This window comes from Balaenoptera acutorostrata, chromosome 4, assembly GCF_949987535.1.
Source record: "Balaenoptera acutorostrata chromosome 4, mBalAcu1.1, whole genome shotgun sequence".
Lineage (NCBI taxonomy): Eukaryota > Metazoa > Chordata > Mammalia > Artiodactyla > Balaenopteridae > Balaenoptera > Balaenoptera acutorostrata.
The window spans coordinates 27,989,556-28,017,108 of record NC_080067.1 but is presented as its reverse complement, the minus strand read 5'-3'; the positions used below and the strand labels follow the sequence as shown (position 1 = coordinate 28,017,108).

Sequence of the window (27,553 nt, the reverse complement as noted above, 5' to 3'; positions counted from 1 at the left end):
GTTTGTTCTTTAATTCTTCTAGGTGTTTGTTCTTTACTTCTTCTAGGTCTTTGTTAAACGTTTTTTGCATCTTCTCGACCTTTACCTCCATTTTTTTTCCGAGGTCCTGGATCATCTTCACTATCATTATTCTGAATTCTTTTTCTGGAAGGTTGCCTATATCCACTTCATTTAGTTGTTTTTCTGGGGTTTTATCTTGTTCTGGTACATAGTTCTCTGCCTTTTCATTTTGTCTGTCTTTCTGTGAATGTGTTTTTGTTCCACAGGCTGCAGGATTGTAGTCTGGTGGAAAAGGCTATCTAAGAGCCTTGTGCAAGCTTCCTGATGGGAGGGACTGGTGGTGGGTAGAGCTGGGTGTTGCTCTGGTGGGCAGAGCTCAGTAAAACTTTAATCTGCTGTCTGCTGATGGATGGGGCTGAGTTCCCTCCCTGTTGGTTGTTTGGCCTGAGGTGACCCAGCACTGGAGCCTACAGGCTCTTTGGAGGGGCTAATGGCGGACTCCGGGAGGGCTTATGCCAGGGAGTACTTCCCAGAACTTCTGCTGCCAGTGTCCTTGTCCCCACGGTGAGCCACAGCCACCCCCCACCTCTGCAGGAGACCCTCCACCACCAGCAGGTAGGTGTGGTTCAGTCTCCTATGGGGTCACTGCTCCTTCCCCTGGTCCCAGTGCTCTCACTACTTTGTGTGTGCCCTCCAAGAGTGGAGTCTCTGTTTTCCCCAGTCCTGTCAAAGTCCTGCAATCAAATCCCACTAGCCTTCAAAATCTGATTCTCTGGGAATTCCTTCTCCCATTGCTGGACCCCCAGGTTGGGAAGCCTGACGTGGGACTCAGAACCTTTACTCCAGTGGGTGAACTCCTGTGGTATAGTTGTTCTCCAGTTTGTGAGTCACCCACCCAGTGGTTATGGGATTTGATATTATGGGGATTGTGCCCCTTATACCATTTCATTGTGGCTTCTCCTTTTTCTTTGGATGTGGGGTATCTTTTTTAGTGAGTTCCAGTGTCTTCCTGTCGATGATTGTTCAGCAGTTAGTTGTGATTCCGGTGCTCTCGCAAGAGGGAGTGAGCACATGTTCTTCTACTCTGCCATCTTCTGCCTATTCACCGAAACTCTTTTTTTTTTTTATTAACTTTTTTCAGTCCTGAGTTTTCTTCAAATGCTTCAGGTTAAAATTTTTTTCAACATATTTGATCAGTGGTTATGTTTAGCCTGTTTTCTAAAACAACTGTAAATGATAACTCCTCCATTTTCGTTGTTTCAAATTCACTTTGTTCTAAAAAAAAATCTTGAGTTGTTTTATTTCTTCTGTCACTGTGTCTCTCAGTGAGGCTTCTGCCAACTAACCTCAGATCAGGGTGTGTGCCAATTAGTAATATAAACCATGAGTCCCTGCACTGGGATACACTTGGTAACTGTTTGAGGGCTCATCGCGAGTAAGGCATTGTGCTAGTTGCTGAATTGAATATAAAGATGCATCAGAACAGCAGCCCTCCAGGAATTTACAGTCTCATAATGCAAGTATCTAAATTAGTCTGCATTCACTCAGCACCAAATATAACTTTTATTGTGGCACTTGCTACTTGTGTTAATGGTTCTTAGCAATTATTTATGGCACAAAATAGATTAAGAGCCACAGAATGGTACACTGTGTTAGAGAGGTTTAAGACAGTTCATTTACAATACTGCATTCTTGTTTTCCCTCTCTTTCTCCTTTTACTGTTGATAGAGCTAAAACAAACGTAAGTCACTGCAAGTGAATGTTGAAACATGTGCCATTACTTGAGATCAGCATTATATATCGTCTTCTACCATGTTATGAGTTAATGATGCCACATTCACTTTGTGATCTTCTCCCCTCTTTGTTCTTCAGCTACACCAGCCTTTAGGTGTAAGGTTAGATTGTTTACTTGAGATTTTTCCTGTTTCTTTAGGTAGGCTTGTATAGCTATAAACTTCCCTCTTAGAACTGCTTTTGCTGCATCCCATAGGTTTTGGGTCGTCGTGTTTTCATTGTCATTTGTCCTAGGTATTTTTTTATTTCCTCTTTGATTTCTTCAGTGATCTCTTGGTTATTTAGTAACGTATTGTTTAGCCTCCATGTGTTTGTCTTTTTTACATTTTTTTCCCTGTAATTGATTTCTAATCTCATAGCATTGTGGTCAGAAAAGATGCTTGATATGATTTCAATTTTCTTAAATTTACTGAGACTTGATTTGTGACCCAAGATGTGATCTATCCTGGAGAATGTTCCGTGTGCACTTGAGAAGAACGTGTAATCTGCTGTTTTTGGATGGAATGTCCTATATATATCAATTAAATCTATCTGGTCTATTGTGTCATTTAAAGCTTCTGTTTCCTTATTTATTTTCATTTTGGATGATCTGTCCATTGGTGTAAGTGAGGTGTTAAAGTCCCCCACTATTATTGTGTTACTGTCGATTTCCTCTTTTATAGCTGTTAGCAGTTGCCTTATGTATTGAGGTGCTCCTATGTTGGGTGCATATATATTTATAATTGTTATATCTTCTTCTTGGATTGATCCCTGGATCATTATGTAGTGTCCTTCCTTGTCTCTTGTAACATTCTTTATTTTAAAGTCTATTTTATCTGATATGAGTATAGCTACTCCAGCTTTCTTTTGATTTCCATTTGCATGGAATATCTTTTTCCATCCCCTCACTTTCAGTCTGTATGTGTCCCTAGGTCTAAAGTGGGTCTCTTGTAGACAGCATATATATGGGTCTTGTTTTTGTATCCATTCAGCCAGTCTATGTCTTTTGGTTGGGGCATTTAATCCATTCACGTTTAAGGTAATTATCGATATGTATGTTCCTATGACCATTTTCTTAATTGTTTTGGGTTTGTTTTTGTAGGTCCTTTTCTTCTCTTGTGTTTCCCACTTAGAGAAGTTCCTTTAGCATTTGTTGTAGAGCTGGTTTGGTGGTGCTGAATTCTCGTAGCTTTGGCTTGTCTGTAAAGCTTTTGATTTCTCCATCAAATCTAAATGAGATCCTTGCCGGGTAGAGTAATCTTGGTTGTAGGTTCTTCCCTTTCATCGCTTTAAGTATATCACGCCACTCCCTTCTGGCTTGCAGAGTTTCTGCTGAGAAATCAGCTGTTAACCTTATGGGAGTTCCCTTGTATGTTATTTGTCGTTTTTCCCTTGCTGCTTTCAATAATTTTTCTTTGTCTTTAATTTTTGCCACTTTGATTACTATGTGTCTCGGCGTGTTTCTCCTTGGGTTTATCCTGTATGGGACTCTCTGTGCTTCCTGGACTTGGGTGGCTATTTCCTTTCCCATGTTAGGGAAGTTTTCGACTATAATCTCTTCAAATATTTTCTCTGGTCCTTTCTCTCTCTCTTCTCCTTCTGGGACCCCTATAATGCGAATGTTGTTGCGTTTAATGTTGTCCCAGAGGTCTCTTAGGCTGTCTTCACTTCTTTTCATTCTTTTTTCTTTAGTCTGTTCCGCAGCAGTGAATTCTACCATTCTGTCTTCCAGGTCACTTATCCGTTCTTCTGCCTCAGTTATTCTGCTATTGATTCCTTCTAGTGTAGTTTTCATTTCAGTTATTGTATTGGTCATCTCTGTTTGTTTGTTCTTTTATTCTTCTAGGTCTTTGTTAATCATTTCTTGCATCTTCTCAATCTTTGCCTCCATTCTTTTTTTTTTTTTTTTAATTTTTTATTTTTATTTTATTTTATTTTTATTTATGGCTGTGTTGCGTCTTCGTTTCTGTGCGAGGGCTTTCTCTAGTTGCGGCAAGTGGGGGCCACTCTTCATCGCGGTGCGCGGGCCTCTCACTATCGCGGCCTCTCTTGTTGCGGAGCACAGGCTCCAGACGCGCAGGCTCAGTAACTGTGGCTCACGGGCCCAGCTGCTCCGCGGCATGTGGGATCCTCCCAGACCAGGGCTCGAACCCGTGTCCTCTGCATTGGCAGGCAGATTCTCAACCACTGAGCCACCAGGGAAGCCCTGCCTCCATTCTTATTCCGAGGTCCTGGATCATCTTCACTATCATTATTCTGAATTCTTTTTCTGGAAGATTGCCTATCTCCACTTCATTTAGTTGTTTTTCTGGGTTTTTTTCTTGTTCCTTCATCTGGTACATAGCCCTCTGCCTTTTCATCTTCTCTATCTTTCTGTAACTGTGGTTTTTGGTCCACATGCTGCAGGATTGTAGTTTTTCTTGCTTCTGTTGTCTGCCCTCTGGTGGCTGAGGCTATCTAAGAGGCTTGATGGGAGGCTCTGGTGGTGGGTAGAGCTGACTGTTGCTGTGGCGGTCAGAGCTCCGTAAAACCTTAATCCACCTGACTGTTGATGGGTGGTGCTGGGTTCCCTCCCTGTTGTTGTGGCGGTCAGAGCTCAGTAAAACCTTAATCCACTTGACTGTTGATGGGTGGGGCTGGGTTCCCTCCCTGTTGGTTGTTTTGCCTGAGGCAACCCAACACTGGAGCCTACCCGTGCTCTTTGGTGGGGTTAATGGCAGACTCTGGGAGGGCTCACGCCAAGGAGAACTTCCCAGAACCTCTGCTGCCAGTGTCCTTATCCCCACGGTGAAACAGAGCCACCCCCCGCCTCTGCAGGAGACCCCCCAACACCAGCAGGTAGGTCTGGTTCAGTCTCCCCCAGGGTCACTGCTCCTTCCCCTGGGTCCCGATGAACACATTACTTTGTGTGTGCCCTCCAAGAGTGGGGTCTCTGTTTCCCCCAGTCCTGTCAAAGTCCTGCAATCAATTCCCACTAGGCTTCAAAGTCTGATTCTCTAGGAATTCCTCTTCCCGTTGCCGGACCCCCAGGTTGGGAAGCCTGACGTGGGGCTCAGAACCTTCACTCCAGTGGGTGGACTTCTGTGGTATAAGTGTTCGCCAGTCTGTGAGTCACCCACCCAGCAGTTATGGGATTTGATTTTACTCTGATTGCGCCCCTCCTACCGTCTCACTGTGGCTTCTCCTCTGTCCTTGGACGTGGGGTATCCTCCTTGGTGAAGTCCAGGGTCTTCCTGTCAATGATTGTCCAGCAGCCAGTTGTGATTCTGGTGCTCTCGCAAGAGGGAGTGAGAGCACGTCCTTCTACTCCGCCATCTTGGTTAATCCTCTCCTACACCAGCCTTTAACACATCATGCCCCATCCTGCCTTAGCACCTTTGGACATATAATACATTTTGTTGGGAATGTTCACCCTCCTTGTTTGTTCCTACTTATCCTTCGGAGCTCAGTTCTGTTGTCACTTTTCAAAGAAGGCTTTCCTGACCTCCCAGACTAGGCAGAGTCTCCCCGTTAAGACACTCATGGTACCCTTTATTTCTCCTTCATAGGACTTATTCCTTTTGTAAGTAAGAAGTTGAGTAATTGATTATTTGTTTGACTTCCCTGGTAGAAAATATATTCATAAGGGCAACAATGCCATGTCTCTGTTCACAGCTGTATCCCCAGCTTCTGGCAGAAATTGCCGTATAAATATTTGATGAACCAGTGAAAAAATCAGATTTAAGTGTGTAAGTAGATGCTGTTGTAGAATGGCTCCAAATAATCATATATCAATAGATTTCATTTCTGACAAACCCAACCTGATAGTTCTCATTAGCAGAGCAGCGTTTATTCATTTATCAAATACCTCTTTCGTATCTGGGCTAGGTGGTGAGAACCTGAAAGTGAATTCACTGTTCCCTCAGGAGGCTCACAGTCTAGTGTTAGATCCAGACGTGTACATAGTGAGGGTGCAGCTGACAGATGTCTGCTCTGCAGGACTGCTTTATACCTTAATGAGGGAGCCGTAGTGGGTGACTGAATAGCCTAGAAGTGGGAGTTAGGGAACGTTTCACAGAGCCAAGTCTCGAAGGATGAGTAGGAGTTCCCTTAGTGGGGAGAGCAAATCACTGGCAGAGGCGGGAGATGCAAGAACATGGTGCGTCTGAAGTATCTAAAGGACTCTGGAGGGAATTCCCTGGCAGCCCAGTGGTTAGGACTCCACGCTTTCACTGCTGAGGGCGCGGTTCATCGGGAAACTAAGATCCTGCAAGCTGTGCAGTGCAGCCAAAAAAACTAAAAATAAACAAGATAAAGGGCTCTGGAATTCAAGCAGTGACATCGGGAAGGCACCACACCCAAGTGCTCTGACTCCTTCCTGACTCTAACCTCCCCTCTGACCAACCCTCCTCCTATTCTCTGTGCTGCATCCACCCTGCGGCCTGCTTCTTGAGCGCTCCCCACCGATTCCTGCCTTCAAGCTTTGTGCCTGCTGTTCCCCCTGCCTGGAGCTCTTGTTACCCAAGATCTTCCCTTTCTCATCATTTGGAACTCACCTCAAAGAGCACTTCTTCTAAGGGACCTTCCCTGACCATTTTATTTACCTGTAACTTTACCATTTTATTTTCTTCATATCACTCATCACTAAAATTTTTCATATCTAAAATCACTTCATGTCTAAAATTTTTATTTACTTATTAACACATTTTTAGAATTACATCTCTCCCATAGAAGTAAGAAGTTCCATGAGTGTTGGGACTTTCGTCTGCCCTGTCCTCATGGCGTCCTTCACACCGAGAACAGTACCTGGCACATAGTAGGCACTCAAGGCTTTGATTGCGATGAACCTGGAGAGGAAGGCAGGGACCCAGACCAGAGAAGGCCATTGGTTGTGGTAAAGAGCTTACCCCTTATAAGCAGTGGGAAACTCAAAAGCTGTTAAGCAGGAGAGCAGTGTGACCAAATTTATATTTTAGAAAGAGTATTCTTAAAGCAGCATGGACAGTGGGTTTGAGGGAATGAGGCTGAAACTGGAAGTCTCTTTGAAAGCTATTGCATATTCAGGTCTCTGATCTCATATCAAAAAGACACCTCAGGGACTTCCCTGGCGGTCCAGTGGTTAAGACTCCGCACTTCCAGTGCAGGGGGCGCGGGTTCAATCCCTGGTTGGGGAAACTAAGATCCTGCATGCCACGTGGCCAAAAAAAAAAAAAAAAAATAATAATAATAAAATAAAATACTTTAAAAAAATAAATGCTGATAAAAAAAAAAAAAAAACTCACCCCCAGTTACTCTATTCCTTTACCATGCCAATGTTTTCATAGCATTGTCATTGTATGAAATAATATTTTTTATTAACTCATTTGTTTCTCACCCCCCATTAGAATGTAAACTCCAGGGACTTTAAGGGCTCTCTCTGAGGACTTAAGATGAACCCCCCCCACTCCTCCCTCCCGCACCCCCTGCCAAGTTTTTGGCTGAAGCCCCTGAAGGATACCACTGGCCTCAGGTGTGACACACTGGAGGAAGAGGAGCAGCAAGTTTGGTTAGACGTGTTGCATTTGAGATGGTGTGGGCAGTCTTGGGAGGTATGAGGCAGGCCGCTGTCTATGTGTGAGGGGATGGAACTTAAGTGAGAGGCTGGCCCCAGAGATGAGGATTGGGAGGGTCTATGAGTGTGGGTCAAATTGCTCTCAATAGAGAGCAGCTAGTTGAAAAGAGAAGGGGACCACGGATGCAGCCCCCAGCAAATACCAGCATGTACCTGGCAGTCAAAGGAAGAAAAATCTGCAGAGCAAACCAGGAAGGTGTGCTTAGAAAGGCAGGAGGAGAAACAGTACAGCGATACCATGGAAACTTAGGAAAAGTGACAGTTCTAGGAAGGAGGAAGTGATTGTCTGGAGCCAATACTGCAGAAAGGTCAAGTCAGATGGAAAAGGATCCTGTAAATCTGGGAATTAGAAATACATTGGTGGGAATTCCTTGGAGATCCAGTGGACTTGGCGCTTTCACTGCTGAGGGCGAGGGTTCAATCCCTGGTCGGGGAACTAAGATCCCGCAAGCCACTCGGCCAAAAAAAAAAAAAAAAAAGCAATACTAAATAAATAAATAACTCCATTGATGACCGTAGTGAATGTAATTTTCATGAATGATTGGGAATCTAAATTGCATTTGAACTGTATGTAGTTGAGGTAGTAGGAAGTGATACGGAAACCCCTGAGAGGGCTTAGTTGGGTGGGGAGGCATCGTGGGTCAAAGGTGGGGAGATTTAAGCAAGTTTAGAGAAGACAGTTGCAGGAATGTTTGCGAAATGAAGTGATAGAAGAGACAGGAAGGCATGGATAAAGAGAGTACAGGTGGAGGTGCCAGCCTTAGACTTGGAGAGGGAAAGCTTCTCCTCTGACCCGAGAGAGATGCACCATCGCTGTAGGTGTAGCTGGAGGAGTAGGGAGTTGAGGAAAGTCATTCCCTGTGTCCTTACTTCCCTTGAGAAACAGGAGGCAAGTGGTGGCCTAGGGCTTGAGAAATCTAGTGAAAAGTTAGATGTGCCATTGGTGGGGAATGGAGAGGAAACTAATTAGGGACAAGAGAGAGACTTTCATCATTTTAAGTGACTTTGAGAGAGCAGACGAGCTTGTATCCCATAGGTATGGTACCAATTCACAAGGCTATGGGACTTCCCTCCAACTCCTCTCAATGGTTCTGACATTGAAAATGAATCCAGAAGAAAGTTAGATTAATCCCAGATTCGGTATTGAAAAGGTACACAGTTAACTTGTAAGTCAAGGGGTAGAGAGTGACATCACCAAAATAGCGGAGTAGGAAGCTATAGGGGTTGGTCCCTCCACCAAAGCAACTGTTGATTTGGAGAGTTTGGAATAAGCTCTTTCAGAACTCTGGAACCTGATCCGACCTTATAACAGCTAGGGGACTGCTGGATAAAGGTAGAGGCTGCTATCCTTGGGTAAGAGAGGGCATGTGCAAACCAGCCACCGGCCTCAATTCTTCAGCCCTACTGCACATGTGGGGAAAGCGGCCCACATTCCAGGAACGAGGGCTGAGAACTTTGTCCTACCAAAATGTGTGCCTATGTACTTTGGTAGATTTTGCAATGCCCAGCAGAATTGGCACAGATGCTTACCTAGGTTCTGGCCGTCTCAGCTGCAGTTGCTTCCTTTGGCAGCGTCTATTGAAAGATTTAAAGGGCCAGTATCTTTTGGGGGTTTCCGAGGCCACACATTTTAGAAAATGTTTGTCAGATCACTAGCCGATCACAGAGAAAACATAACAGATGTTTCAGAAACTTCAGCGACCACACACCAACGAGGAATACATACTTTGCCCAAGTAGTTTGGAAAAGTCACAAACTGACAGCTCCAGCCCTCAGCCAGGAAGAACTGGCAATCCCTGAGGAGTGGGAAAACCAGATTTCTAGAGTTATTACACTTATTTTCAGAGGAATAAAAGTTTAAAAAACTCACTTACCTGAGTTAAGTAATTAGTCAACTTAAGGAATGTTTGAATTTATCTGTTAAAAACTGAAATTATACATTAAGGTATAATATTACACATTATAAAAACTGTATAAAACCATACGGTTCAGGATTCATGCCTTTCCTTAAAACCTTTTCAACTCCTTTAATTACTCTGTCTTTCCTGTAAACAGCACCTCCCAGTATTCAGCCTCACAAGTTATTAAAGCAAAGTGCATTTTTATATCTTAATCTAACAAAAAGAAAAATCAATGTGTGTGAGATTATGGCAGATTTGTTTCACTCATGCATTACTCTCATATTCTATAATATATTCATGTTTGCTTTCATCTAAAATTAATGTCTCCAAACACTTATTAAGGAAAACTGTTGTTCCAAACACTGCCCATGCACCATCTGGAAGGGGCAGCCTAGCTGAGAAGGCATTTAACTGTGTGGCATTAAAAGTGTTAAAACAATCAGTATGCAATATTGATTATAAGAGCAAATATTGCAGGTTTCATCACACTTGAGGAGCTGGAAAATTATCTTACTCTTTGACTTAGTAATCTCACACTTAGGAGCGAAGGAGATTTGGGGGAAATAACTCAACAGCAATGCCTCAAAACGTAACCTTTGGAAATAGGGTCATTGCAGATGTAATTATTTAAATTAGGATGAGATCATAATGCAGGATGAGGTAGACTCCTCATCAAATATGACTGGTTTCCTCATATGAAGACTGCCATGTGAAGACAGATGCAGGGAGAACACCATGTGAAGAAGGAAAGATTGCTGCAAACTACCAGATCCTCCCAGGCAAGGGAGGATCCCCTTACAGGTTTCAGAGGGAGGACGGCCCTGCTAACACCATGATTTTGGACTTCTAGCCTCCAGAACTGTGAGACAATACATTGCTATTGTTTTAGTCACCCAATTTGTGACCTTTGTTATGGCAATCCAAGGAAACTAATACGGTGGTCACTGGGTTTTAAACCAGGGAGCCATGACCAGACAACAGGGAAAGAACAGTCTTTTCAACAAATGATGCTGAGAAAACTGGGCATCCACTTGCAAAAGGAAGAAGTTGGACTCTTATCATACACCACATACAAAAATTAACTAAAAAAAATGGATCAAACACTAACTTTAAAAGAGAAAACTATAAAACTCTTAGAAGAAAACAGGAAATCTCCATTACTGTGGATTCAGCAATGACTTCTTTTTTTTTTTTTATTTATTAATTTACTTTATTTTTGGCTGCATCGGGTCTTCATTGCTGCCCTGTGGGCTTTCTCTAGTTGCGGCGAGCGGGGGCTACTCTTCGTTGCAGTGCATGGGCTTCTTATTGCCGTGGCTTCTCGTTGCAGAACACAGGCTCTAGGAGCACAGGCTCAGTAGTTGTGGCTTGCGGGCTCCAGAGCGCAGGCTCAATAGTTGTGGCTCATGGGCCCAGCTGCTCGGCGGCATGTGGCATCCTCCCAGACCAGGGCTCGAACCTGCGTCTCCCACATTGGCAGGCAGATTCCCAACCACTGCGCCACCAGGGAAGCCCCAGCAGTGACTTCTTAAATGACATCAAAAGTACAGCTAACAGGGACTTCCCTGGCAGTCCAGTGGTTGGGATTTTGCGCTTCCAAAGAAGGGGGTGCAGGTTCGATCCCTGGTCAGGGAACTAAGATTCCGCATGCTGCACGGCCAAAATAAGATTTAAAAAAAAAAAAAAAGAAAAAGTGCAGCTAACAAATGAAAAAAATAGATAAGTTGAATTTTATCAAAATTAAAAACTTTTGTGCATCAAAGAATACTCTCAAGATATTTTCATCTATTTATGATGAGTAATTTTTCTTTAATTTTCTTAACTATTGGAACTGTCCAAAGTAGAAACTGAGAATAGCCCTAAATTTAATACAGAATAATAAGAAATAAAGTCGTGCTGAAATTATTTTGACATAACATATAATTTGCATTTTTAAAATGTCTGAAAAAATTTATAGCCATTGATATCTTAAATCTACAGTTAGATATCTGAAAACTGACTGAAGCATGTAATATGGAAGGTATGTGTCTTGGTATGTTTGGTTTGTAATTTAAGATGGAGGACTAAAACAATAGGAGAGGGACTTCCCTGGTGGCACAGTGGTTAAGAATCCACCTGCCAGTGCAGGGGACACAGGTTTGAGCCCCAGTTCGGGAAGATCCCACATGCTGCGGAGCAGCTAAGCCCGTGCGCCACAACTACTGAGCCTGCGCTCTGGAGCCCGCAAGCCACAACTACTGAGCCCGCGAGCCTAGAGCCTGTGCTCCACAACAAGAGAAGCCACCGCAGTAAGAAGCCTGTGCACTGCAACGAAGAGTAGACCCCTCTTGTTGCAACTAGAGAAAGCCTGTGTGCAGCAACGAAGACCCAACACAGCCAAAAATAATTAAATAAAAATAAATAAATAAATAAATTTATTAAAAAATAACAATAGGAGAATCACTTCTCTGATTTGTAGTAATGATAATCGTGATCGTTTGGATCACTAACAATGATCATGTTCATGATATATGTGAATGTATGTGAATGCTGTGATCCCATTAATAAAGGTGAAATGTATGTGATGTATGTGAATGCTGTGATCCCATTAATATGTGAATGCTGTGATCCCATTAGTAAAGGTGAAAAACAGAAAGAAAAAAAAAAGGACACTTTAAAGTAAGTGAAAACTCATAAAATGGGAGAAAATATTTGCAAATCATATATTTGATAAAGAATTAATATCCAGAGAATATAAATAACTGACAGCTCAGCAACAACACCAAAGCCTAAACCTAATTCATAAATGGACAAAGGGTTTAAATAGTATTCAAATGGTCAACTAGCACATGAAAAGATGCTCAATATCATTAGTCACTGGGGAAATGCAAATCAAAACCACAATGAGATACCACTTCACATCTCCCAGGATGGCTATAATTTTTAAAATGTAAACTAACAAGTGTTGGTGAGGATATGGAAAAATTGGAACTCTTACATACTGGTTGCTGGAATGTCAAATGGTGCAGCCGCTGTGGAAAACGGTTTGGCAGTTCCTCAGAAACTAAACATAGGGGACTTCCCTGGTGGCGCAGTGGTTGAGAGTCCGCCTGCCAATGCAGGGGACACGGGTTTGAGCCCTGGTCTGGGAATATCCTACATGCCGCGGAGCAGCTAAGCCCGTGCACCACAACTGCTGAGCCCACGTGCTGCAACTACTGAAGCCCGTGAGCCTACAGCCCGTGCTCCGCAACAAGGGAAGCCACTGCAGTGAGAAGCCCTCGCACCACAGTAAAGAGTAGTCCCCGCTCGCCACAACTAGAGGAAGCCCCCGTGCAGCAATGAAGACCCAACACAGCCAAAAATAAATAAATAAATAAATAAAAAAGAAACTAAACACAGAATTATCATATGACCCAACAATTCTAATCCTAGGTATATACCCAAAGAAATTGAAAACAGGGACTCAGATATTTGTACAGCAGTGTTTATAGCAGCATTATTTACAGTAGGAAGAAGGTGGAAACAGCCCAAGTGTTTGGAAATAGTGCTGATGGTTACACAACATTAATGCCACTGTACTGTGCACTTAAAAATGGTTGAAATGGTAAATTTTATGTTATGTATATTTTATCACAATTTAAAAAAGAAAGAGTCAAGGGATAGAGAGTGTGTGAAGGCAAGTTATTAAAGTGATAGACCATGTAAGTAAGCCTAGTAGGAAAGTAAGCCTAGGAGGGGTCGGTAAGAAGGAAAGGGAATGTTTGAGGGATTAAAGGATGCAGTAAGTTTGAAGGGAAGGTATTTAGGGGGTAAGATTGAGAGAACTGAAATAATAGCAAGAAGTATTGACTGATATATTAGAATGTTAGGATTTCTTTTTCTTTTGGTTAATTTGCTTTATTTATTTACTTTTTAGCAAATTGGGATTGCAATATATGTAAAGTTTTTATCCTGATTTTTTTCCCTTTAATATTATACTGTGGGCATTTCCCTGTCATTAACCTGTTTTTTTGTGTGTTTCAGGTGTATAGCAAAGTGATAGAATTTGGTGGTAGAATGTTTCCAGGTGATAGAGTTGAGGATGTAACCATGGGTGAGGACTGCTTAAAAAGAGTGGGAAATGACAGTCTTGGGAATTGAACGTGGTCACAGTCACACAGGAGGAGGCCTGGAGGGAGCACAGAAGGCCAGCCTGGGCTGGATGTTGAAGCTGAGTGGATGGCAGTGGTTGATTTGTAGGAGCCTCAAAGGAAAAAGAATTTATTTCTACTCTATTTCTTAGTGCTGTGCTTTTATTGTAGTATTGACCCAGAGTTTGTTGAATTTCTTTTTCTTGGACAAATTTTGGGAAGCCTGGGTAGGTTGCCAGTCAGGGGCTGAACCAGTCCTAAAGTTGAGAGGTATAAAACAGGCTCAGGGGTTTCCCTGGTGGTGCAGTGGTTAAAAATCCGCCTGCCAATGCAGGGGACACAGCTTTGAGCTCTGGTCCGGGAAGATCCCACATGCCACGGAGCAACTAAGCCCATGCGCCACAACTACTGAGCCTGCGCTCTAGACCCAGTGAGCCACAACTACTGAAGCCCGCATGCCACAACTACTGAAGCCCGCGTGGCTAGAGCCTGTGCTCTGCAAAGAGAAGCCATCACAATGAGAAGCCCGTGCACCGCAATGAAGAATAGCCCCTGCTCGCTGCAACTAGAGAAAGCCCACGTGCAGCAACAAAGACCCAACGCAGCCAAAAATAAATAAATAAATAAACTTATAAAGAAAAAAAAAACAGGCTCAGGCTACATTTTAGCTCTTCTGTAGGTACAGAAGTTTTTATCTGATTGTGTATATTAAGATAAGTACAATGAAAAGAGAAAGTACTGGCTTCTTTTTCTTGCTTTTAAAATTGTATAAGCAAGTCTTTGAAGGCTTTTCATCAGTTTTGTTTTTGGAAGTGTACACATTGTAATGCTTCAAAAAGAATAGTTTTTGGATAGAATCTGATCTAAAATTTTATACTGTACATCACATAATTGTTACAAAGTGTGTTCAATTTATCAAATCAAAGAGAAGAAGGCATTCAGAAAGCCCCAATTAATTAAATCATATGTTGAAATTACAGTTTGGCTTCTAATTTTGTTTTCTCTTGTGACAGATCTTTTATATAATATAGTCTCTGATTTATATTGAGTCTCAAAATATTGTTTCCATCTTTCTTAGGAAAACGGGAAAGCATTTCCACAACTTCATTAGTTGGCAAGACCTAAGAGCTATTGAACTTGTAAAATCTTGGAATAGTTCTCTTTTAATGAAGGTAATCTTTTTCTTATGTTCTGTGATTTGGATGTTACTGTTTTTCCTGTAAATGTCCTTTAGCCGTAGGCAGAACTGTATCATCTACTGATGATGTCTTAGGACATTAAGAAGAGAATACACACATGCACACTCCCCACCCCAGTGAAATTTAATAGTAGTCACCCAAGGGCGTGGTGGTGGACTGAAGTCCTTAACAGCTGCACGTCAGGAACCGCTGAGGAGGTTTGGGGTGGACCAGAGGTTCACAAGTGAGTGAGAATTCATTCCCGTTCCTGGAGAAATCGAAAAAATACAGACTATGTCCAGATTTTATCATCTTTTGTTATAAAAATGGTTAATGGATATTGAGATAGGTAACTAGCTGACTGCCACAAGCTTTCACCATGATGCCTGGCAAATGATGACGCTGATGACGACAGTGACAGCAGTAGTGGCATCTCACTCCGAAGTGTGAGACTACCGAGTTAAAGAGCGAGACAATTTTCCAGCTCCTCAAATATGGTGAAACCTGCAGTATTTGGTCTTACAATCAGTATTGCATATAGATTGTTCTAATGCTTCTAATGCCGCACAGTTAAATGCCTTCTCAGTTAGGCTGCCCCTACCAGGTGGCGCATGGGGAGTATCCGGAGCATCAGTTTTCCTTGATAAGTGTTCGGAGACTTTAATTTTATATGAAAACAAACTTGAATACTTATAGAATATGACAGCAATGCACGAGTGAAACAAATCTGCCATAGGCTCACCCACAATGATTTTTTTTGTTAGTTAAATATATAGAAATGCACCTTGCTTTAATAACTTGTGAGGCTGAATACTGAGAGGTGCTGTTTATGGGAAAGATAAACGTAAGAGTAAGAGTAAGAGTTGAGAGTAAGAGAGTTGAAAGTGGTTATAAGGAAATATTGAGTAAGAGAGTTGAAAGTGGTTATAAGGAAATATTGCGAACTTTGAATGATATAATTTAAAATTATACTATTTATAATGTGCAGTGTTATACTTTAATATATAATTTTAGTTTTGAATAGGTCAAGTCATTAGATGTTCCTTAAGTTAGTCAGTGAGGTGTTTGATAAAACTTTTCTTCCTTTTAAAATAAATTGTGAAAACATTTATTTCTGTAGTATAAGCCCCAGATCTCAAATCGTGATGAAAAACTGACATCAAGCACAAAACTGAGCATTTAAAGCACTTGTCTACTTGATATTGAACAGGTATATGATATAAGTTTTGGCCTCTCTTAGCAGAGAAATGCACACAAACAGGCTCATGGAGTTTAGCGCACAAAATTGCAGAGCTGGTCCTGCCAGTGAAGGAACTCTACCCTATAATCATCCTTTTCCAGATGCTTATGGTCTGTTGACTCAGGTTCTTGGAAATGTTTAGGGAGCATGTGCCAGGGCTGGCACCAAGGTCGTGCGTTTAGCCAAGGCTGCCCGCAGGCAACGTGGTGAAGTAATTGAGGCGTGGTGGCAATCTCCTGGCACCACAGTTTCCTCCAGTCATGCCAGGCACCCATGCTTCCTCTCACTGTTCCGATTCTTGCCTGTTGGTTGCTAAGGCTTCTCTTTGCTTTTAGCATAAAAGTCCCAACTCCTTATTGCTGAGTTGTATTCAGTGGTAGATGTACCACCTGTTGAGGGACATCTCTGCTAATTCCAGTTTTGGGCTATGGCAAATAAAGCTGTTATGAACATTTGTTTATGGAATTTTATGTGAACATAAGTTTTCATTTCTCTGAGATAAATACCTCAAGAGGATGATTGCTAGGTTATAGGGTAACTGTATGTTTTATTTTGTAAGAAACTGCCATACTTTTTCCCCAAGTGGTTGTACCATTTGCATTCCCACCAGCAATGTATGAGTTATAAGACATACATTTTTTTTTCCAATTTTGAAAAGGATGATTTTTAACTAGGATACATTTTTTAATCATCAGGGGTTTTTCGGTCATTTTAACCATAAATTATATCTTACAATTATGTCATAATTTAACTAGCAGGATTTTTTTCTTTTTTGCTAGTACATTAAATAGTGGTTCATCTTACAACCAGTGTCTTCTTAGATTATCTCATTTATTGATTTGATTAAGTATTTGTCTGTCTCTTCCCACTAGAATGTAAATTTCAAGAAGGCAGGGATTCTGCCTCTTGTTCACTCTGTTTTCTCAGGACCTAGCGCAGTTCTTGGTACATGGAAGGTACTCAATAAATATTTGTTAAATATATGAACAAAAGTGTTCCTCGTTCATATGTTGACTAAAAGTGCAGGTATTAGAACTCTTAGTACTTTTTGTGTGCCCCCGCCAAAGTATCTGCATTTTAACAGAAGATCCCTGAAGGATCCTAAATCTAAGTTTTTATACAGAAAAGTATAGTTGCTTATGGAAGAAGAACTCACTTCAGTTTGAAATGTTTCTTAACATATAACACATCAGAAGAAGGATTCTGGGTGTTCACCTTAAATACTTTTAAAAAGTCTTATATTTAATAAGTAATATAAAATATAAGGAAGTGCAGAAGGTTTGAGTACTGAACAGGGTGAAAAGGAGGGTACAGACTTTCAGTTATACAATGAATAAGGTCTGGGGATCTAATGCATAATATGGTGACTAGTTCATAATACTGTATCTTATAACTGAAATTTGCTAAGGGAGTAGAACGTAAATGTTCTCACCAAAAAGAAAAAAAGGTGAAAAAAATGAAAATGAGCCTCATTGTTCAAAAAAAAAAAGGACAAAACTGAAATGTAGAGAGAACTGAGTCTACACATTTCTTGATTGATGCATTATGCTAAAAATGAAAGAAAAATAAATTTATTTCTATTTTAAATAAATAAACCAAAATCTTTCCATTTATTTTGGGGAGGGATGGGAATAATAGGAAAAAATGCAAAAAGTAGGTAAATTCTCTATAAATGAATGTTTTGTGAAACATCAGTTTCAGAAGTTGAATTGTCCATCTGCATCCTTCTAGTTAAGTGGCAGGATAAGGGTTTATTTTACTGTTGTTTTTTGGGTGTTTTTTAGTATGTCTTACAAACCTTAAAACTCAATGCTAGGTTTCTGTATAAGGCTTTTTTTTTTTCAGTTAAAGATTTTGCATACGAAGAAGTAAGTTGAAAACTGTATGTTTCATCTTCAATCATTAGATAAATATAAATAGTATTAAATAAAATCTCTTATCCCAAATTTTAAGCACTTAATGTATAGGGGAGCTTCTCTTCTGGGTTAATAGTAACTTGATTAAAAATATATTTCTAATAGAAAAATAGCCTTCTCCCTTGACTCTCTACCTTTACTTTCATAGTTAAAAATAGGTAAAGAGGTAGAAAACAGTTATTTTTAAAAGACTTTTATAAGTACTTGAGCCTCTAGTGTTTGCTAAAGAAGTTCATAGTAGATGTGTCACATTTCATATTTTAGAATGCAAATTGTCCTCTTAGGGTGCTTTGCTTGATCTCCTTAAGTGCTGAGAACACTTTATAAGTAGTTAAATAAATTGTTTGCTATTGGGTTGGTTTGCATGTGTATGAAATTTAATATAGAAACATCAAACACCATTAAATGCATTTTCCTAAAATATCTTTTTAAAAAAAAATAGCTCATACACAGTTCCTGCCGAGCGCTGCACTTCGTCACTAGAAGTAAACGATTTTTAGCAGCCAGTTTGTTCACTTTCACAACCCAGCATGTTTCTTTGAGATTGGCCTGGATTTTGCAGAACCTGACTGAGGTAAGGAAAGAGTGTGCGTGTGTGTGTGTGTGTGTGTCTAGATTATGGGGATAAAAAAATGCAAGGAATAAAGATAATAATTTGATTTTTTGAGGGAAAATTAAGTGTCCACCACATTGCGATGGAAGACAAGGAATCCTTACTCAATTTGGTTTTTTTAAACCTTTTTATTGTGAGTCATGGCACATATAGAAAAGTGAACAAAACAAAAATGTATCACTCAGTGATATTTTGTGGAGCAAATATCTGTGTAACACTACTCAAATCAAGAACTAGAACACTGTGGCACTATGTATTACATTTTCTTTCCACTTTTACAATTTACATGTTTATTCCTCACCACTACACTTTAGCTTTCTTTGCCTGAATATTTTTGAATTTTGTAAATGGAATCATACAGTGCTTATTCTTTTGTGTCTGACTCCTTTTGCTTAACATTATATTTGCTAAATATGCCCAAATTGTATGTAAATTAATTTCCTTATATTTTCATTGCTATTTAGTGTTCAGTATATGATTTTATGTAGTTTATCCATTTATCCATTTTGTTCATGTACATTTGAGTTATTTCCAAATGTACATTTTGGGCCATTATGAATAATGCTATGTAAATGCGTTTCTGCTGTGTCTATACATGGGAATGGAATTCTTAGGGCATGAATGTGTATATATATTTTCACCTTTAGTGGATAATATCAAACATTTTTCCACAGTTTTTGACAATTTACACACCCCTCATCAGTGAAGGAGGGAATTTATAATTTCATTTACCATCATAATTGATATTATCAGTCTTTTTAATTTTAGCCATTTTGGTGGGTAGGTAGTGATATTTCATTGTGGTTTTAGACTGGATAAAAAAGCAAAATCAAACTATATGCTGTCTTATGGGAGACATACTTTAGATTCAAAACTACAAATCAGTTAAAAGTAAACGGATGGAATCTATGAAACAGAAACAGACTCACAGACATAGAGAAGACAGGCTTGTGGTTGCCAGCGGGGAGGGGGAGTGGGGAGGGAAGGATTGAGTGGTTGGGATTAGCACATGCAAACTAGTATATATAGGATGGATAAACAACAAGGTCCTACTGTATGGTGCAGGGAACTATATTCAATATCCTGTGATAAACCATAATGGAAAAGAATATGAAAGAGAATGTATATATATGTATATATGAATATGAAAGAGAATATATATATATGTATATAGAATCACTTGGCTGTACAGCAGAAATTAACACAACATTGTAAATCAACTATACTTCAATAAAATATTTTTTTAAAAAGCAAATGAATGGAAAAGATTTCCATGCAAACAGCAACCACAAGCTAAGTGACTATGCTAATATCAGACGAAACAAACTTTAAAAACAAACAAAAAAATGTTACTAGAGAAAAAGAAGGGCATTTTATAATAAGAAGAAGTCAATCCATCAGAAATATATAACAATTGGGACTTCCCTGGCATTCCAGTGGTTAAGACTCCACACTTCCACTGCAGGGGGCACAGGTTCCATCCCTGGTCGGGGAAGATCCTGCATGCTGAGCTGCGCAGCCAAAAAAAATATATATAACAATAATGCACCTAATAACAGTGCTCCAAAATACAGGAAGCAAAAACTGACAGAACTGAAGGTGTAAATAAACAATTCATCAGTGCTAGTTAGAACAACTAGAGAGAAGATCAACAAGGAAATAGAAAACTTGAACAACAGCATAAACCAACTAGACCTAATAGACATTTATGGAAAACTAATAACAGCAGAATATACATCCTTCTTAAGTGTACATGGAACCTGAGCCAGGATAGAACATATGCTACACCATAATACAAGTCTCAATAAATTTGAAAGGACTGAAATTATACAAAGTATTCCTATGACTACAAAGGAATGAAATTAGAAATAAGTAGCAAAAAGAAATTTGGGAAGTTCAAAAATATGTGGGAATTAAACAAAGCACTTTTAAATAATCAATGGGTAAAAGAAGAAGTATCAAGAGAAATTAGAAAATACTTTGAGATAAATGAAAATGAAAACACAGTATACTAAGATATGATGTAGCAGGAGTAGTCTTTACAGGGAAATTTAGAACAAGACTGTATTACATAGAGAGACTACATGAAAACAAATCTAATATTCTCCCTTAAGACACTGGAAAAAGGTGAGCAAACTAAACCCAAAGCAGGCAGAAGGAAAGTAATATAAAGGCTAGAGTGAAAATTGATGAAATAGAGACTAGAAAAACAGTTGAAAAAATCAACAAAACCAAAAGTTGGTTTGAAAAGATTAGCTAGACTGACAACAAGAAAAAAAGAGAGAGAGAGAAAGATCCAAATAACTGAAATTATGAATGAAAGAGGGAACATTAATTCCAACTTCACAGAAGTACAAAACACTATTAGGCAATACTATGAACAAGTGTATGCCAAATTAGATAACTTAGAAAAAATGGAAAAATTCCTAGAAATGCACAGACTACCCAAACTGACTCAAGAAGACATATACAAGCAGAATAAATCTTTTGTCCTTTAAAAAAATTAGTACATGTTAATTTTAGAGGAGTTTTAGGTTTACAGAAACATTGAGCAGAAAGTACAGAGTTCCCATATTCCCCCCAACACGGTTTTCCTGTTATTAATATCTTGCATTAATATGCTACATTTGTTGCAATTGATGAATCAGCAGTGACACATTATTATAAAATATTATTAATGTAATGTATCTATGATTACAGTATCATACAAAATAGTTTCACTGCCTAAAAATCCCCTGCACTTCATTTATTCATCCCTCTCCTCTTACCCCTGAACCCCTGGCAACCACCAATTTTCTTTTTTTAACTGTCTTTATATAGTTTTGCCTTTTCCAGAATGTTGTATAGTTGGAATCATACAGAATGTAGCCTTTTCAGACTGGCTTCTTTCACTTAACAATATGCATTAAAGGTTTCTCCATGTCTTTTTGTGGTTTGATAGCTCATTTCTTTTTACCACTAATTAGTATTTCATTGTGTATCACAGTGTGTTTATCCAGTCAGCTATTGAAGGATATCTTGTTGCTTCCAGTTTTTGGCAATTATGAATAAAGCTGCTGTAACATTTGTGTGGAGGTTTTTGTATGAACATAAATTTTCACCTCGTTTGGGTAAATACCTAGGTATGCGATTGCTGGATCATATGGTAAGACTATGTTTAGCTTTGTAAGAAACTGCCAAATTGTCTTCCAAAGTGGTTGTACCATTTTGCATTTCTACCAGCAATGAATGGGAGTTGCTTCACATCCTTGCTAACATTTGATGTCAGTGTTTTGGATTTTAGCCATTCTGATAGGTGTGACGCAGTATCTCATTGGTTTAATTTGCAGTTCCCTAATACAGGGGGTCCCTAACCACTGGTACTGGTCGGCGGCCTTTTAGGAACAGGGCTGCACAGCAGGAGGTGAGTGGTGGGCAAGCAAGCGAAGCTTCATCTGCTGCTCCCCATCGCTCCCCATCACTCGCATTACCGCCTGAACCATCCCCCAACCCCCGTCCGTGGAAAAATTGTCTTCCATGAAACTGGTCCCTGGTGCCAAAAAGGTTGGGGACCCGCTGCTCTAATAGCATATGATGTACAAATATGACTCTACTCTCATTTCTTTTCCTTTGCATTGACAAGGACCTCCAGGATATATTGACTAGAAGGGATGACTACAAACATCCTTTTCTCATTCCTGATCTTGGAACAAAAGCTTTCAACATTTCACATTTAGTATAAATTTCTTTAGCTATCCTTTATCAAATTAAGGAAATTCTCTACTTTTCCTAGTTTGCCAAGACATTTTGTCATGACTGGATGTTGACTTGATCAAACACATTTTCTGCGCTTATTATCTAGGTGTGACAACCTGCTTGGGGTTTGTAGGGTGTCTTAAATTCATTGTTTGATATCTGTTGTTGATTTGGAAAATTTGGCAGCCATTATCTTCACATATAAATTTCTGCTGCATTCTGCTTATCTTCTTTCCTTCTGAAAATCTGATTACATGTATGTTGGACCTTTTGACTAAATCCTTTTTGTCTCTCACTCTGTCTTACATATTTTCTATTCTTTGGTCTCTATGGACTTTATTCAGGATATTTTCTTCTAACCTGTCTTCCAAATCTCGTATCTCTTTGTTTCTAATGTTCTATTATGAAAACCCGTCCATTAAGTTCTTAATATTTTTAGTTCTAGAATTTCACTTTTTTTCCCCACATAATTAGCATGGTATTTTAAAAGTCCATGGCTATTAATTCCAATATCTGTAGCTCCTATGGACTGTCTCTTTCTCCTCCCCCCACCCCCTGCAATGTTCTCTTGTTTCCTTGTATGCCTGGTTACTTAATAGGTTTTTTTAAAAAATTGTAAGCCACTTTATTGAGGTATGATTATTGGCATACAAATAGCTATGCATATTTAATGCATACAACTTGATGAGTTTGGTGAACCTGGCTACTTGTTTGTATGTATGTGTGTGTATATATATACATATATATGTGTGTGTGTGTGTGTGTGTGTGTGTGTATATGAACTAGACATTATATTTGTGAGCTTGTGTGTAGAAATTATGAGAGCTTTAACATATCTTGCTCTGGATAGTATCTATGTATGCTTCTTCCATTCTTCTATGCACCAGCATTATCTCAATCCAATTTAATTATTGAGTTGGTTTAAAGCTGAGTTGGAGTTCCTACAAGAGCCCATCCTTCTAGTTTACCCTTTCTCCTAGGGTAGAGCCATTTGGAGTCTTAACCCAATGTGTGGAGGATTGCCCTTGGTCCTCCTACCTTAGGAAGCCCTGATACCTACTCTGTGTCCCTCTAGCCTCACAAGGGCCTACTACCTATCAATCAGAGGGCCTGGCTCTCAAATATTTTTTTAAATAAATTTACTTATTTTATTTATTTATTTTTGGTTGCATTGGGTCTTTGTTGCTGTGCACGAGCTTTTTCTGGTTGCAGCGAGCAGGGACTACTCTTCTTTGCAGTGCGTGGGCTTCTCATTTCAGTGGCTTCTCTTGTTGCGGAGCATGGGCTCTAGGCACGCAGGCTTCAGTAGTTGTGGCACCCAGGCTCAGTAGTTGTGGCACACGGGCTTAGTTGCTCCGCGGCATGTGGGATCTTCCCGGACCAGGGCTTGAGCCTGTGTCCCCTGAACTGGCAGGCAGATTCTTAACCACCGCACCACCAGGGAAGCCCTCAAGTATTTCTTGAATGAGCAAATGAACTTACTACCTGGCACGCATTATTGCTACTTGCTGAAATTCAGATTAACCTTTGTCTAATCTGAAACAAATTTTAGAATCACAATTTCTAAATTTAAGAATAGTTTGAAATCTAATAATATTACTTTAAGTACTCCATATTTAAGTGGTATAGTACTTGACTCTTCAAAATACTTGTTTTAAGTAATCTACAGATGACTTATTTTTTTGGAACTCATGTCATCTGTCTTCATTTTATTGATCCTTTCTACTGTTAAAATATGATTCATTCTTAAATGTCTCCATTTGCTGTTTTTAAAAAATCTCATTTATTTAGCAAGCTTTATTTTTTTAACATCTTTATTGGAATATAATTGCTTTACAGTGTTGTGTTAGTTTCTGCTGTATAACAAAGTGAATCAACTATATGCATACGTATATCCCCATATCTCCTCCCTCTTGCCTCTCTCTCCCACTCTCCTTATCCCACCCCTCTAGATGGTCGCAAAGCACTGAGCTGATCTCCCTGTGCCATGCAGCTGCTTCCCACTAGCTAACTATTTTACATTTGGTAGTGTATATATGTCAGAGCTACTCTTTTACTTCGTCCCAGCTTACCCTTCCCCCTCCCCGTGTCCTCAAGTCCATTCTCTGCATCTGTGTCTTTATTCCTGTCTTGCCCCTAGGTTCATCAGAACCATTTTTTTTTAGATTCCACATATATGTGTTAGCATACAGTATTTGTTTTTCTCTTTTTGACTTCACTCTGTATGACAGACTCTAGGTCCATCCACCTCACTACAAATAACTCAATTTCGTTTCTTTTTATGGCTGAGTAATATTCCATTGTATATATGTGCACAGCTTCTTTATCCATTCATCTGTCGATGGACACTTGGGTTGCTTCCGTGTCCTGGCTATTGTAAATAGAGCTACAATGAACACTGTGGTACATGACTCTTTTTGAATTATGGTTTTCTCAGGGTATATGCCCAGTAGTGGGATTGCTGGGTCGTATGGTAGTTCTATTTTTAGTTTTTTAAGGAACCTCCATACTGTTCTCCATAGTGGCTGTATCAATTTACATTCCCACCAACAGTGCAAGAGGGTTCCGTTTTCTCCACACCCTCTCCAGCATTTATTGCTTGTAGATTTTTTGATGATGACCATTCTGACAGGTGTGAGGTGATGCCTCATTGTAGTTTTGATTTGCATTTCTCTAATGATTAGTGATGTTGAGCATCTTTTCATGTGTTTGTTGGCAGTCTGTATATCTTCTTTGGAGAAATGTCTATTTAGGTCTTCTGCCCATTTTTGGATTGGGTTGTTTGTTTTTTGATATTGAGCTGCTTGTATATTTTGGAAATTAATCCTTTGTCAGTTGCTTTGTCTGCAAATATTTTCTCCAATTTTTTTTTTAACATGTGCTATATGAAAGGAACCCTCCTAGGTGCTGGGGTTATAAATGCAATCTAGTTCCTGCTCGTAAGGAGCTTAGGGAAGTAATGATGCTGTGAGATAATGGCTATATGGAAGATGTCCGCGTGGTAGTGGGTTAGGCACACCCAAGAAATGCTAGTCTTGAAGGACAAATAGGAGTTGAAGAGGTGATCAAGTAGGATTTGCGGAATTGTTTTCCAGCAAGTTAATGATATCTTTACAAGCATGCCAATTTCTCTATTAGCTAGTTTAAAGAGGTTTTGATTCTTTTGTTTCCTTTGGCAGATTTTTTTCTGTGACATTCCAGGTAAGTAATATTTTAGGCTTTAAAGGCCATGAGGATTCTGTCACAAACAGTCTGCCATCGTAGCACGAACGTAGCCATAAATAATACATAAATAAATGAGCATGGCTGTGTTCCAGCAAAACTTTATGTAAGGACATGGAAATTTGAGTTTCATATACGTCTCATGTGTCACAAGGTATTCTTTCTGTTCTTTTAACCGCTATAAAATTACAAAAAGGTTCCTAACTTGAGGTACAGACAGCAGGTTGGATTTGACCTGTGAGCCATACTGTGCCATGCCATTTTAGACTTTCTATATTTAGACATATTTCTATATCTAAACTAAAAAAGACGTATACTTTGTTTTTTTCATCACAAAAGTAAACATTCTTGGTGTAAAACTAAAGCCTTTCATACCCTATAGTAATTGCTTAGAACCATTGGGGATAAATTCTAGAAATTATTTCTCTGTGTATATATTAATTTTTATAAAAAATGGGATTATATTGTATTTAGTGGTTGGCGCTTAGTCATGCACTTAATAATTTAGCCTTTTGAATTGATTTTGTGCTTCTGTGTTTTCAAGGTGCAAAAGGCAATTGAAGAAGAAAATTGCTGCTTTGGGACTATTGATACCTGGTTGTTACATAAGCTCACAAAAGGTAAAGATGATTTGATAGATCTGTATCTCAAGTAAGTGGCATTTGACTGACAGAAATGATTTATCTGAAAAAAGTGGAAGTTTGAAACTTTTTCCCCCATATCCCAGACATACTGTTTCTTTGGTACCGTAGTAACTTCATATTATACTAAAGCTAGATTAATTTCAGTTTTGTTCTAAGAAGAGGGTGATTTTAAAATTGTGATGAAACCTCAAACATAAGACCAAGGAACAGTCGTAATTTTGAGAGTAAGACTTGAGTTCAATTCCTAATCTGCCACTTTGCAGCTATACCTGTAGTATAGCTATAGGTAATCACGTTGCTTCTCTGAGCCCCTTTCCACATCTTTAAATTGGGAATCATGATATGGAAACGTGCCTGAAAGTGCTTTGGTAAAGTATAAAATTTCAAAAAGGTTTAGTGGGAAATTGCTTTGGAGACTTTGCACTGGAAATACACATTTTGTAATGAATTTGAGGGCAGACAAAGGTCGAGACTATAAACTAGGGATAGGTGTTGATTTATACTACCTGATCATAAATAAATCGTTTCCAATATAAATTTAGGTTCTGAATTTGCCACAGATTTTTCAAATGCCAGTACAACTGGACTTTTTGACCCATATGAGGTAAAGTTTTTTTCCCTTCTTCTTTTTTTTTTTTGAATTTATTTATTTTATATATTTTACTTTTGGCTGCATTGGGTCTTCATTTCTGCACACGGGCTTTCTCTAGTTGTGTTGAGTGGGGGCTACTCTTTGTTGCTGTGCGCGGGCTTCTCATTGTGGTGGCTTCTCTTGTTGTGGAGCACGAGCTCTAGGCGTGCGGGCTTCAGGGGTTGTGCACGTGGGCTCAGTAGTTGTGGCTTGCGGGCTCTAGAGTGCAGGCTCAGTAGTTGTGGCGCATGGGCTTAGATGCTCCTGGCATGTAGGGTCTTCCCGGACCAGGGCTCGAACCCGTGTCCCCTGTGTTGGCAGGTGGATTCTTAACCACTGAGCCACCAGGAAAGCCCCTTCCCTTCTTTTTGAATCACCAGTTTTTCTGTAATTTAGCTTGGATTCTGATGACATGTTTCTGTGCTCAGATGTGTTGGAGTAAGCTCATCACCTCCCTGCTTTCAATCCCGCTCTCTCTCCTGCCTCCCGTGAAGGATACGAGGTAATAATCAAATCAGACATAGAAACCAGCAAAATTGTCCCTGAATTCACCTGGCCTGTGTGGGGAAAAGCATCTTATTACACGTTTGAGGTGCTTGTATGTTCATTATGTAACTTTTTGGCCTATGCTAAAAACAATTTGCTGAATTTTAGAATTAATATTTCTAGAGCTATAACTTACTTTTTAACCAATTTTATTTGAAGCCACAATTTTGGATCAGTGGATGAAGAGATATTTGGCGTGCCTATACCAGTAGTGGCCTTGGTAAGTAGAAAACTTGAGGGCTTCTCCTTGTATAGTATAAACTAAATGAATCTATATGAATAGTTAGGATTAGATTTAAGAAACAAAAAAGGTCCTTGCAGAATAAAGTTAAAATATATTTTTTCTTTTTAACTTAAAGGACTCTCAATATAATCAGAAGTGTTCTCCACTTTCTGGAAAGGGGACCCATGGGCCAGTGTTCTATCATGGAAATACTTTATAACCTTTTCTG

The 27,553-nt window shown here is 39.6% G+C and overlaps 1 protein-coding gene across 3 annotated transcripts in view; it reads left to right on the top strand.

Moving 5' to 3' along the window:
* Positions 1-27,553, top strand: part of GK5 (glycerol kinase 5) — an 81,152-nt gene that overhangs the window by 26,131 nt on the left and 27,468 nt on the right. The window contains exons 4-9 of one of the 3 annotated variants that reach the window (XM_007188073.2): positions 14,455-14,548; positions 18,153-18,284; positions 25,825-25,900; positions 26,485-26,528; positions 26,984-27,057; positions 27,261-27,321. In XM_007188073.2, the coding sequence (XP_007188135.1) occupies positions 14,455-14,548; positions 18,153-18,284; positions 25,825-25,900; positions 26,485-26,528; positions 26,984-27,057; positions 27,261-27,321 (481 nt within the window). Of the gene's footprint in view, positions 1-14,454; positions 14,549-18,152; positions 18,285-25,824; positions 25,901-26,466; positions 26,529-26,983; positions 27,058-27,260; positions 27,322-27,553 lie in introns of all 3 variants that reach the window. The other 2 variants (XM_007188072.2, XM_007188075.2) reach the window with 2 other exon arrangements.